The sequence below is a fragment of the Cetorhinus maximus genome, chromosome 29, assembly GCF_964194155.1.
Source record: "Cetorhinus maximus chromosome 29, sCetMax3.hap1.1, whole genome shotgun sequence".
Classification (NCBI taxonomy): Eukaryota; Metazoa; Chordata; class Chondrichthyes; order Lamniformes; family Cetorhinidae; genus Cetorhinus; species Cetorhinus maximus.
The window spans coordinates 21,719,624-21,734,084 of record NC_135907.1 but is presented as its reverse complement, the minus strand read 5'-3'; the positions used below and the strand labels follow the sequence as shown (position 1 = coordinate 21,734,084).

Here is a 14,461-nt window from a genome sequence, read left to right as displayed (position 1 = left end):
CCTGGGATAAACTTCCTTCGCAAACAGCAATTGATAGCGAGGGTTGCCAACTCCTGTTGGATTGTATACTGGGAGGTCCCATCACGAGACTTGCCATCTCCAACAGAAACACCTATCCCCCGCCAGACTCATGCCATTAGTTGCCTGATATGTCAATCAGTCAATAATGGCGGCTGTGATACCCACAGTCCTCTTTGCCTGCCAGAAACCCCTCTATCTAAGATGTGCTTTTATCAGGTAGCTCAGGGACTGGTGACATTCTGGGTTTGACGTCCAGGCGGGAGTGAAACGCTAAACGGAAATATTCCTGTGACTTTCCTCCTGGGCTCCTCGAGGAAGATCAATCGTTTAATTCCCAGACAGCTCCAGGACAATTTGGGAGAGTTGGCAATGCGTAATGAGCCTGTAAATCAAAAGGAGAAAGTTGTACAGTAGGAGCTCACAAAGGACAGGCACTGAAGGAAAATGTTTCTTTAATTGTTTTGGGTATTGCGGGCATCTGTGCAGCCCAGTGACAGTTGACAAAATGGCTTCCAGCGCAGTTAATGGCTGCTGAGAAACAAGGCCAGAGCGGAATCTGGTAACAATAAAATATGTTAAGAAATGGAATCGGGAGTTGGGGTGGCTTACAGCAGGAGGTGATGAGTAGTGACTACTTCACGAGTAAAACTTGGATTTCTGAAGTAGTTTTCCCGCTAACCTTTTTGCTTAATTAGCCCATGGGGCAAACCCTGATGTTGTCACATTCATGTAGAGGGTCAAAGAGGTTGAGTAATTATTACTACAGTTTAGAACATGCCTGCTTGTTACTAACAGCCGTTTCCAAGGCAGTGGCATGTCGCAGATTTACTGTGATAATTTCGACAGTCGTGCTTTTTGTCGTTGCAAATCTTTATAGGCCCAGCGTTCTGTCGCAGAATGTAGGAGGCTGCTTGAAGCCAATCATTCCTTTCGTGGCACTCATGCCAGTTCTGATTCTAATGAGGCACTGGATATGAGAACATAAGAAATAGGAGCACGAGTGGGGCCATATGGCCCACTGAGCCTGTCCACTACTCAATATGGCTGATTCTTGGCCTCAACTCCACTTTCCCGCCTGCCCCTCATATCCCTTGGTTCCAGGAGGGACCAAAAATCTATCTCAGCCTTAAATATATTCAATGATGGAGCAACCACAATCCTCGAGGTTGGTGGGGGAGGTGGTGGAGGGTAGAGAATTCCAAAGATTCACAACCCTTTGAGTGAAGAAATTTCTCAGTCCCAAATGATTAGCCCCTTATTCCAAGACTGTGCCCCCATGTTCTACGTTCCCAAGCCAAGGGGAAGCAACATCTCAGTATCTACCCTATCAAGCCCCTTCAGAATTGTGTATGTTTCAATAGATCACCTGTCTTTCTTCTAAACACCAGAGAGCATAGGCTAACATTTAGTCATTGGATCCTGTAATTCTAATGTTACTTCAATGGAGAGAGACTGCAGAATGTTGCAGCGCATATATTGGTCACCACATTTCCTACTTTCCAACAGTGACTGCAAAAATACTATTCAATGTAATCTATTCTTCTAATTCTCTTCAGGATCTCTATAGATACCTTTCCTAGAGCAAGTATTTTCTAATATGAGAAAAAGTGGACAATGAGATACTTGAAATATACTTTGCCCTTGAGTTATATTAAAAAAAAACCCAATGTAAAACCTTGGACCAAAGAAAGTTAAGGGGAGAATGAATAGAGGTGTCCAGAATTATGAAAGGTTTTGATAGAACAGGTAGGGAGAAGTTGTTTCCACTGGCAGGAGGGTTGGTAAGCAGTAGACGCAGGGTTAAGATAAGGGACAAAAAAGACAGGGAGATGAGAGAATTTTTATTTTTTATCTAAAGTGAATTACAATGATCTGAAATGGGCTGCCTGAAAAGTCAGTGGATGTAGAATCAATGTTTCAAAAAGGGAATTGACTATATATTTAAAAAGGAGAGATTCGCAGGGCTATGAGGCTAGCAGGGGACTAATTGGATAGCTCTTCAAAAGAGCTGGCACAGGCACGATGGACCAAATGGCCTCCTTCTGTGCTGTATCATCCTTTGATTTTAGAACAGGGCAGTGGTCTTGAAAGGTAGGGTGGCAACTGAATGTTGTGAGTTTGTTCCAGGTCCCAGATAACCTGTAAGTATCGCCACCAAAGGTTAACCATAATCCATACTATAGTGGGAAACTTAGCCCTATAAATTGTTACCCAGGGGTCCAAGTGTTCAGTGTTACCGTGGCGATGCATTGATGCACTTGGTTTGTTTTTTTTTAACTCTTCTCTTTCTTTTGCAGTATGTGGCGTTTGCATCACTATTCTTCATCTTGATATCCATCACCACTTTTTGCCTTGAGACCCATGAAGCATTCAACCACCTGGTCAACAGGACCGAGAATGTCACCTCGGGGAACATTACCAATGTGGTGGAGGATGTGGAGATTGAGACTGAGGCCTTCCTCACCTACGTGGAGGGGATGTGCGTCATCTGGTTCACCTTTGAATTCCTGATGCGCATCATGTTCTGTCCGGACAAGAAAGAGTTCATCAAGAACACCCTCAACATCATTGACTTTGTAGCCATCCTCCCTTTTTACCTGGAGGTTGGTCTGAGCGGACTCTCATCCAAGGCCGCGAAGGATGTCCTGGGCTTCCTGCGTGTTGTGCGTTTCGTCCGAATCCTCCGCATCTTCAAGCTCACCCGCCATTTCATCGGGCTGAGGGTTCTGGGCCACACGCTGAGGGCGAGTACAAACGAGTTCCTCCTGCTGATCATCTTCTTGGCCCTCGGGGTCCTGATCTTTGCCACCATGATCTACTACGCAGAGAGGATAGGGGCCGACCCTGAAGACATAACGGGCAGCAAGCACACCAGCTTCAAAAACATCCCCATTGGTTTCTGGTGGGCGGTGGTCACCATGACAACCCTGGGCTATGGGGATATGTATCCTAAGACCTGGTCTGGGATGTTGGTGGGAGCTCTCTGTGCTTTGGCTGGGGTGTTGACCATCGCCATGCCTGTACCTGTTATTGTCAATAACTTTGGCATGTACTATTCCTTGGCTATGGCCAAGCAGAAACTACCAAAGAAGAAGAACAAGCACATCCCTCGAGCTCCCCAGCCGGGTTCTCCCAACTACTGCAAGCCTGACATCAAGTCCCCCCAGAGGAGTGCCCAGGGTGATTCCTGCCCACTCGCTCAGGAGGAGATCATCGAAATAAACAGAGCAGGTAGGCCTTCCTCTGTGGGCAAAGACCCTAGGCTCAAACGGTTTCCGAGCACTGTTGAAATACAAGACGTCAGATGGTTCAGTGAACCTAGCCACTGGGTTGCTGGAGCCACGCAGACTTGGGCTCTTGTCTGTTGTTGGGTTAGTGGATCTGTGCCATCGGGGGAGGCAGGGAGCGCTTTGGTCAGCCTCAGAACCCCTGGGTAAGGGAAGGTAAAACCCAGGGTCCCTGCTGCTGCTTGCTACCCGGTGACCACAGTTGGAGGCTCATGTGTCAGGAGTTGGGAGTGAGGATAGGATCAGGCCTGGCTTTGGTGCTCTGACATTGTTCGTCTCGTCACGCGCTGCTACAGGCTGCCCATGAGCAACGGGCACTTGGTCTAGAGTAGCTGGGGATGATCTTTACGGTCAAACAGCCCTCTGAAACTCAACAATCGAGGTGCACTTGGGTGCGTTGCTGGAGAGTAGCTGATGTCTGAGGAAGGATATCCCATCCACAGCAGACAACCAGCCAAATCCTGGATAACAATTTCTAGAAATACAAGGGATAGAAACTAAGGAAAATATGTTTTTGTTTAGCTTTGGATGAACCCCTGCTTAATAAACTCTCACATAAATTACACTGGTTGTCCAGGTTCCGTGGGGAATAGACTCAGCCTGATGTAACAGTCAACCAGTCAACCAACGTATGGTTAAATATTACTTTATAAATAAACATGAGTCCTTTAACCTGTTGAGTCTGTAGGATATAAGCTGCCATCATAAAGAAATCAGAAGAGCTTTATTGACCGGACCATTGCTTTATACAACTGTATTTATGCACTGCACAGTGTGTTACACATGGCTTCCATATGAACTAGGCAGTGTGTTCAAAGTTTTCTTAATGGGTAGCAGAGGGGTTTGCGACCTGATATTTTGAAGAGATAATGTAAGTGGTGAACAAGAGAATGTCTCTGGATGTTATCCTTCCAGAAGGCACTTGATAAGGTGCCTCTTAAGAGGCTGTTAGCTAAAGTAATGGAATCAATCAAATTATTAACCCTGGTTAGGAAATTGGCTGAGCGGCAGGAGATAGAGGGTAGGGCTAAGTGAGTGGGCAAAGATCTGGCAAATGGAGTGTAATGTGGGCAAATGTGAAATTGTCCACTTTGACAGGAAGAATAAAAAAGAAACATATTATCTAAATGGTGAGAGATTGCAGAGCTCTGAGATTCAAAGGGATCTGGGTGTCCTAGTGCAAGAATCACAAAAGGCAGCAGGTAATTAGGAAAGATAATTGAATGTTATTGTTTGTTGGGAGGGGAATTGATTACAAAAGTAGGGAGGTTATGCTTCAGTTGTACAGGGCACGAGTGAGGCCACATCTGGTGTACTGTGTACAGTATTGGTTACTTATTTAAGGAAGGATGTAAATACATTAGAAGCAATTCAGAGAAGGTTTACCGAACTAACACCAGGAATGGGCAGGTTACCTCTTGAGGCATATGGCATGCTTGCCTTCATCGGCAGGGGTATTGAGTATAAAAGCTGGGAAGTCATGCTGCAGCTGTATAGAACCTTGGTCAGGCCACACTTGGAATATCGCGTGCAATTCTGGTCCCCACATTACCGGGGGGATGTGAAGGCATTGGGGGTGGGGTGGGTGCAGAGGAGGTTTACCAAGATGCTGCCTGGTCTGGAGGTTATTAGCTATGAGGAGAGGTTGGAGAAACTCGGATTGTTCTCACTAGAGCGACGGAGATTGAGGGGCGACTTGATAGAAGTTTACAGAGTTATGAGTGGCATGGACAGAGTAGATAATCAGGAGCTTTTTCCCAGGGTGGAAGAGTCAATTACTAGGGGACATAGATTTAAGGTGAGAGGAGAAAACTTTAGAGGAGATGTGCGGGGCAAGTTTTTATGCAGAGGGTAGTGAGTGGCTGGAATTCGCTGCCAGAGGAGGTGGTGGAAGCAGGTACGATAGTGGTGTTTAAGAGGCAGCTTGACAAATACATGAATAGGATGGGAATAGAGGGATACGGACCCTGGAAGTGCAAAATGTTTTAGTTTGACAGGCAATATGATCGGCGCAGGCTTGGAGGGCCGAAGGGCCTGTTCCTGTGCTGTACTTTTCTTTGTTCTTTGTTCTTTGTTGAAAGGCTGGACAGGTTAGCCTTGCATCCTTTGGAGTTTAGGAGAGTAAAAGGTGACTTGACTGAAACCTTCATGATCCTGAGGGGCCTTGACAGGGTGGATGTGGAGAGGATGTTTCCTCTTGTGGGAGAATCTAGAACTAGGGGTCACTGTTTAAAAATAAGAGGTCACTCATTTAAGACAGAGACGAAAAGAAATTTTTTCACTCAGAGGGTCATGAACCTTTGGAACTCTCTTCCTCAAAAGGCATTGGAAGCAGAGTCTTTGAATATTTTTCAGGCAGAGCTACTTAGATTCTTGATAAACAAGAGGGGGTGAGATGGGGGTGAAATGTTATCAAGGGTGGGCAGGAATGTGGAGTTGAGGTTACAATCAGATCAGCCATGATCTTACTGAATGGTGGAGCAGGCTCGAGGGGCCGAGTGGCCTACTTCTGCTCCTAATTCGTATGTTCGTAGGTATTTATGTTTATATGGGAGAATGGGCAGGCATTCTAATTGGCAGGATGTGACTAGTGGTGCCCTTCAAGTATCTGTGTTGGGGCACTGACTATTCACTATATTCATTAACAACGTAGATCGGGGGGAGGCGATGGTGTTGTCGCTGGACTGGTAATCCAGAGACCGGGGTAATGCTCTGGGGACTCGGGCTTGAGCCCTGTCATGGCAGCTGGTGGAATTTGAATTCAGTAAAAATCTGGAATTAAAAGTCTAATGACGACCATTGTTGTAAAAACCCCACCTGGATCACTAATGCCCTTTAGGGAAGGAAACCCGTCGTCCTTACCTGGTCTGGCCTACATGTGACTCCAGGCCCACAGCAGTGTGGTTGACTCTAAATGCCCTGTGAAATGGCTTAAGCCACTCAGTTGTAGCAAACCGCTACAAAGTCACAAAAAAAGGAGTGAAACCGGATGGTACTACCTCCCTAACAGCACGGTGGGTGTACCTACACCACACGGACTGCAGCGGTTCAAGAAGGCAGCTCACCACCACCTTCTCAAGGGCATCTAGGGATGGGCAATAAATGCTGGGCCCAGCCAGCGAAGCCCACATCCCGTGAATGAATAAGAAAAGATGATGGGATAGAAAGCAAGGCACTCAAGTTTGCCAATGATTTAAAAGAGAGGTGGTGTTTTAAGCAGTATAGATGGAAGTATAAAATCTCAAATAGATATTAATCGATTAAGTAAATGCTCATAACTGTGACAAATGGATTTCAATGTAGGCAAATGTGAGGTCACCCACTTCCGACCTAAAATGGATAGAACAAGGCCTTTCGAAATGGTGAAAAGCTAGAAACAGTGAAGGCCCATGGAGACTTGGGGTCCAGGTAATAGATCATTAAAATGTCATTGCAAAATACAGAAAATAATTTAAAATGCTCATGGAATTCTGGCCTTTATGTCTGGAGAACTAGAATACAAAGGGGTAGAAGTTGTGCTGCAGTTGTACAAGGCCCTGATTAAACCGCTGCTGGAGTTACTGTGGGCAGTTCTGGGCAGCGCACCTTAAGAAAGATAGACTGGCCTTGGAGGAAATACAGCGTACATTTCTCAGAATGATACCAGGACTCAATTATGAAGAGACATGACCTAATTTAGGGTTGTGTTCCCTGAAATCTAGAAGGTTCGGAGGTGATTTGATGGAAGTTTTCAAGGGGAAAAAGATAGGGTAGATAGAAAGAAATTATTTCTGCTGGTTGGGGAGTCTAGGACTAGGGGGAGGGGCCAAGTCTAGAGATTAGGGCCCGACCTCACAGGAGTGAAATTAAATAAGACTTCTACATACAAAGGGTGGTGGAAGTTTGGAACTCTCTTCCGAAAATGGCAGCTGATGCTATATCCTTTTAAAACCTGAGATCGATAATTTTTTTGTTAAAGAAACGTGGTAAGGGATATGGGGCAAAGGCAAATGGGGTTAGGTCACAGGTTATCCATGTATCTTATTGAATAAAGGCTTGAGGGGCTAAATGGCCTCCTCCTGTTCCTGGTGTTCCTACATTGGGAGGTGCACGGACTGGTCAGTGCATTACAGAGGGGCCTGTACAAAGTGGAGAGACTATGATCAAGGGTGTGCGTGCACTGGACGATATATTGTACAGGAAAATGTATGTTGGGTGGATAGTGTGTTACACAACCAGGAGGTGTATGTACTGAACAATGTGTTACACAGGTATTTGTATGGACTGGGCAATATATTACACATTAGAGCAGAATGGACCAGACAGTGTGTGTTAGGTGAGGAATGGTAGCATAGAGGTTATGTTATGTGACTAGTAATCAAAAGGCCCCAAAGACCTGAGTTCAAATACCATCACGGTAGTTTGAGAATTTGAATTCAATTGATTAAATAAATCTGAAATTAAAAAGATTAGAATCAGTGATTGTGACCGTAAAACTACTGAATTGTTGTAAAATCCATCTGATTCCTTTAGGGAAGGCAAGCTGCAGTCCTTATATGGTTGGGTCTATATGTGACTCCAGACCTGCAGCAATGATTCTTAACTGCCCCTTAAAGTGGCCTAGCAAGTCAAGAAAGTGGCTCATCACCACCTTCTGAAGCTGAAGGGAAATTAAAGTGATGCCCACATCACATGGCTGAATAAAAAGTCCCCACAGGTGTCTGGATAGACAGGACAATGTCTTATGCAACAGGTGGTGCATGGACCACACAGGGCGGTATACAAACTGGGTACTCTGTTGCATGGGGAAGTGTGTGGACATGACAGAGTGTTACCACAGTTTCTGTGTGGATTGGACAGTACAGAGACTGGAGAAAAGCAAAAAGAAGCTGGGAATCTAAAACAAAAACAGAACATGCTGGAAACACTCAGAAGGTCTGGCAGCATCTGTGGAGAGAGAAACAGAATTATTGTTTCACCAGAAAAAGTTAGAGCTTTAAAAGATTTTGAGCAAGAACAGGGCAGGGAAGGGGGATATCAAAATTCACTTCATTGTCCACATAGAAATTCATTTTGGGTACATTGCTTGTATGTTAAAACCATTACGTATAAATGAATAATAATAAAAGATAGAAAATTATCCTATCACAGAGTTCTAACTTTACTTAAAATATGTATTAAAAACTATTCCAAAGCATTAAAATAGTCAGTGAGTCCATACATCAAACTCCTGTTAAACATTCTTATAGAGAAGGACACAAATGAGTCCAGCAACCAGTTTGTCCTGCATCTGAGGGATCGTAGCCTTTTCCCTGAACGCATCCAACAGTAATACTGAGACAGGGGGAGAATCTCATTGTTCACGACACTCTTTACTTTTATCAAAATTCTCTTCGAGCAGATTTTGTCAAGAAAGATCTGCTCATCCTGCCTGGCTCAATAATCTGTGCACCCTTAAAGAGTCAGCTTTCTTAAACCAACAGTACCAGGCGCCACATGCAAAAAGGATGGCACTCTCAACTACAGCTGTAAAGAAGAGTTTCATGATTGTAGGATCTAAACAAAAGGATTTTATTTACCACACCTGTACACTGTTCCCTCCAATTTAACTTATCATCCACTTTGACATCTAGATACTTGTAGTTAGTAACTACTTCAATGTCCACGTTGAACAGGAACAATATCATTATCTAGCTTTTGTCCTAAAGCCTATAACTAGCTCTTTCATCCTATTCTTGTTCAGGCGAAATAGTGATTCACTTGCATTTCTTTCAATTTAGTCTATTGCATTCACTGCTCACAATGCGGCCTCTTCTATTCTGGGGAGACCAAACACAGGTTGGGTGCTTGCGTTGCCAATCAGTCTGCAAGTGTGACCCCCCCAAGCTTGTCTGACCGACTCCCACACTTACCGGTCTGTCCTTCACCCCCTACACTGCTCCAAGGAAGCTGAACAGAAGCTGGAGAGACAGCACCTCATCTTTCGGTTAGGCACTTTACAGTCTCTTGGACTCGACATTGAGGTCAACTATTTCAGGTCATAGTCTCAACCCTCCTTTGTTTTTGGACACCATTGTTTGGTGATGATTCCGGGTTTCACCTTTACACCTTTTCTGGACGCATCTTTTGGTTTTGTCCCATTACCATCCCCCTTTTTGCCTTGCAGCATCATCCCTTTTGTCATTTAATCTCTCCTGTCTTGCACCCTATCACAGGCCTTCCTCTTCTGTTCTTTCTTCCATACCCACCACCCCCCCTCCCCTGCCTCCATACCTCCTTAAAACCTGTTACGTCTCTTAACTTTTTCCAGTCCTGATGAAAGGGCATTGACCCAAAACATTAACTCTGTCTCTCTCCCCACTGATACTGCTAGACCCTGTTGGGTATTTTGCAGAGGTTTTCTGTTTATAATTGTGTACAAACATGTTAAATATTGGAGGCATATGAACTGGATAGTTGTGTTACGCAGGGATGCATATGGACTAGGCAGTGTATTTCACAGTATTTTATATGGTCCCTTTCTGTATGAAAGTGTTGTATACAAAGGTATGTATGGGTTGGACAATGTATCATTCGGTGGGTGCTGAAATAAGTGGACTATTTACAAAATTGCTCCCAAGAATGGAAATATGCATTCCAAAGAAATTTCTCCAATTGGTTTTATTAGTAGCTATCATATATTAATGATCCCCAGTTTTGGATTCAACGACATAGAATCATATAAAGTTGATGGCACAGGAGGATTCCATTTGGCCCATCATGTCTGCACCAGCCAAAAGAATGAGCCATCCAGCCTAATCCCACTTTGCAGCACTTAGTTCGTAGCCCTGCAGGATACGGCACTTGAAGTGCATATCCAGACACTTTTTAAAATGAGCTGAGGGTTTCTGCCTCTTCTACCCTTTCAGGCAGTGAGTTCCAGAGCCCCACAACCCTCTGGGTGAAAATATTTTTCCTCAGGCCCACTCTGATCCTTCTACCAATCACTTTAAATCTATGCCCCCTAGTCACTGCTCTCTCTGCTAAGGTAAATAGGCCCTTTCCCGTCCATTCTGTCGAGGCCCCTCACAACCTTGTACATCTCAATCAAATCTCTCCTCTGTTCCAAGGAGAAAAACCCCAGCCCATCCAATCTGTTATCATAGTTGCAATTTTCCAATCCTGGCAACATCCTCCTAGATCTCCTCTGTTCCCTCTCGAATGCAATGCCATCCTTTCTGTAATAAGGTGACCAGAACTGCACACAGTTCTCAAGTTGTGGCCTAACTAATGTTATATATAGTTCCAGCATAACCTCCCTGCTCTTATATTCCACGCCTCGGCTAATAAATGAAATGCGCACCTGGAGCTATTCTTTTCACAACCAACTGGTCCAACCCAGTCATAATTTTAAAGGTCTCTAACAGGTCAGATCTCAATTGCATTCATAATGAAAAAAAAAACTTGTTCGACCTTTCCTGACAGCTGTAACCTCTCACCCTTTGATTCTCATAGAATCCTAGCTATTTACAACAAAGTAGAGGCCATTTGGCCCTTTGTGTCTTTGCTGCCTCTTTGAAAGAGCAGCATGCTTAGTTCCACACTCCAGCTTTTTGTCTGTAACCCTGGAAGTCCCTCACACTCAAGTACTTGCCCAACTCCCTTTTAAAATTAGTTATGGAATCGGTTCCTGCCACTTTGTTACTTTGAGCATTCCAGATCCCAGCAGCACTCTGAGTGAACAAAATTTCTCCTCATCTTCTGTCTTGACCTTTCGCCAATGATTTTGAATCTATGACATCTGGTCGTTGACCCACCTGTCAATGTTTTTCTCTCTACTCCATCAAAACCTCCCCATCGTCTTGGACACCTTTATTAGGTCACCTCTTAAAATTCTTCGCTCCAAGAGGGACAGTCCAAACTTTTCCAACTTGTCCTCAAGTTCCTCATCCCTGGTAGCATCCTGGTGAACCTCCTCTGTAGCCCTTCAAAGGCCTTTACATCTTTCCTGATGTGTGGTGTCCACAATACTACAACTGAGGACCAATCAGTGATTTATAAAGTTCAAAGACCTCTTTATAAACCTAAGCAGCCCATATGCTTTTCTAGCCACCTTGGGGAGATGGTGGTGTAGTGGTAATGTCACTGGGCTAGTAATCCAGAGGCTAATGCTGTGGAGACATGGGTTCAGATCCCACTATGGCAGCTGGTGGAATTTAAATTCAATTAATAAATCTGGAATATAAAACTAGTCTCAGTAATGGTGACCATGAAACTATCATTGGTTGTCATAAAAACCCATCTGGTTCACTAGTGTTCCATGAAAGAATAAATTATTGCTGCACCATGTTTAAGGATTTGCATTTGCATATATAGATTCCAAGGTCTCTCTGCTTAATTAAAGTCTACCTAACACCTCTACTGTCATACTTTTTGAGGGAATTCTTGTGATTTTTAATGAGTAACGCTTCTGTGTGTGTTTCATTTATTTTTGTCTGCCTGCAAGATCCCAAGCAAAACGGGGATGCTGCCAATGCTGCTTTGGCCAATGAGGATTGTCCAACCATCGACCAGGCCCTGTCACCAGAAGAGAACCAGCCAGTCACGCCCGGAGGAAGGGAGAAGTACGCCCGGGACAGAGCCTGCTTCCTGCTGACCACCGGAGACTTTGAGCACTCTCCCGATGGAAGTATTCGCAAAGGTACCACATGACACCCTCAGGCCCAAATGGAAAAGGGATACAAGCAGGTCCATAGTCTGAATACAGATCGGTGGGAAGGGAGCGACCGGGGAATGCAATGAGATCCTTTGGTTAACCTCCGTGGGGCCCTTGAGGTGATCCACAGTGGGATTATTTCTAATTTCTTATTCACTCAGAATTGTCTCTCAGCAAAGCAGTGTTCTGAAGGTTCAGTGGTTATGTTTATTGGACCAATAAGCCAGAGAGCGAAAACTCAAAATTCATCAGTCTCAATTTGAATTGGGTTTAGGAAAGAATAATCTGTAAACTAAAACCTGGATGGTAAAAGGTAATGCTGTCGGATTGTCATTAAAAACTCAGCTGGTTCACTCCCATCTCTTTAGGGAGGGAAACCTGCTGTCCCTACCCAGGTCTGGGCCTATACGTGACTCCAGCCCAAAGAGGAAACTGTTAACTGCTGCTCTGAAGTGATGCACCTACTCACCTGGATGGGCAAACCAGGGATGGGCAGCAAATCTTTGCCCGCGTCCCCGGAATAAACCACAAGAAAGAATAGATGATTCCTGAGAGACTCTCAGTTGCCTCCTGTAGCTCATTAAGAAAGCCTGCTGTCATTGAAACCTGAGCTGAGGCCCTGATCATTGGCCCCCTGCCACTGTATCACTCAACTTCAGGGTCCGAGATCCCTGATCTCAGAAACCAAAGTTACAATTGGCAAAGATGCAGAGCTGAAATTAATACGCAATTTCTTAAAATAAGATTAGCGCAATCTTATTAGCTAATCTAGCCCTCAGAAACTCGCTGGGGACCTTGTTTGGGGGATATTATAACACTTGGTTTTTTTTTTATTGACTGTTCAGGGAAGGATTTGATACATTATACCAATCTGTAAATAAATGATAAAGGATGTTGTTAAGACTATTAAAGGGAAACTGGGTGACTGATGGAGGTTTGCAGGGACCTTCACTCTGGGATCATCACAGAGGACCCTTCCGGAGGTTAAATGGCCAAAGATGGGCAAGAAAGGTAGAGGCTATCAGCACGTGAGCTGGAATGAAGGCTTTCTCCACCCTCGCCGCAAACCCCCTCCTTCACATAATCATTCACAGCTTCTTGTTTTCAACGTGTTCTATCTGTCCCATTTCTTGGATTGGGGTGGGGGGAAGGAAGGGCAGAGAGATGTGGGGAAGGAAGGAGGGGGTGTCCATCTGATTAATAGTCAGCCGTAAGGAAGATGTATGAGCAAAAGAGCCGAGATGGTGATGATCAATTGGCAAATGGTGACAGGTATAATGGAGTGTTATCCAGGGGAATTCGGAGATGAGATTAGGTCTCCCTCACAGAGCAGAATCCAGAGGCCGCTTTGGCTTGCTGGCATCACAACACGAGCTGATATTCCTTGTCGTTTTCTTCTCCCCACCCCGATATGGCTGAGTGACGGAGACAATGCCAGCGAGCTTAGCTCTCCTCTGGGAGATCACCCACCCACCAGCCTCTGGTTTGAGTTTCAGGCTTCACTGGCATCTAAACTTGACTTTTGCAGGGGGAGTTGGGCACCTGCTGGCGCCTCTCTCAAGTAGTTAATCGAGTGTTAACACACAGTGAGTTTCAGCTGGCCATTTGGCTATGTAGGGCATCGCAGACATCACAAATACTCCTGTTCGCTGATTATCCCATTGTTAGGCAAAGGAACGCTGAGGCCAGCCTGGATGTCTCAGGATGTCAGCACGGACCAGGCATACATCTCTTGATTTAAGTTAATATTTCTTTAGTAAATCCATGATTTGTGACTTATAAATTTTAATGGGGGAAGTTGAGGGGGTGGCGGCTGCATAGGATATCACACCATCAGCCAGCCTGTTCCCATTGGCTCAGTAATGACCAATTAAGATGAATGCCCAGGATCAGTCAAGTTGAGGCAAGATCTCATTTACTTGAAGCAATTAGAATTAAAATTAAAATTTGAATTAATTATTACGACCCATATAAATTTAAAGAGGCTGTTATAGTTCTCAAAGCTGCAAGGCTGGTATTCTGGGCTGGGGGAACGCTTTTCTGTAGAACCATAAAGTAGTTGATCTCGGCCTGGGACTCGTAGCCCCAGGTCAGGGCGTTCTGGTTAAAATGGGACATTCCTTTTGAAATTGATCAAGAAGCCCCAGGAAATAACCAGTGAGAAATCTTTGGGAAGGAGAGAGCAACTGGCATTGTATCTAACACCCGAGACCCTGTGTCCCACACCTGGACTGTCACTGGGGCTGTTCAAATGGGATGAACAGAGGCTGATGTTCTTGTTCACACATGTTAGGATCATCATCAATTCCTAGAACATATGGGTGGCTGTACTATGTCATGTATGTACTTGCCAAATGTCACATGATAATCTCATCTCCATGTGACAATGTTTCATAATTTGAGGTCATGACATCATATTCCATGTTTCAGAATATCTAACCCCGTGCTGTACCTGTCCTGGGAGTGTTTGATGGGGACA

At 44.7% G+C, this 14,461-nt stretch overlaps 1 protein-coding gene across 1 annotated transcript in view; it reads left to right on the top strand.

Annotated features, from left to right (window-relative positions):
- Nucleotides 1-14,461, top strand: part of LOC144669420 (voltage-gated potassium channel KCNC1-like) — a 66,021-nt gene that overhangs the window by 36,268 nt on the left and 15,292 nt on the right. The window contains exons 2-3 of the mRNA XM_078531834.1: nt 2,319-3,252; nt 11,773-11,967. Coding sequence (XP_078387960.1) covers nt 2,319-3,252; nt 11,773-11,967 — 1,129 coding nt within the window. The remainder of the gene's footprint in view (nt 1-2,318; nt 3,253-11,772; nt 11,968-14,461) is intronic.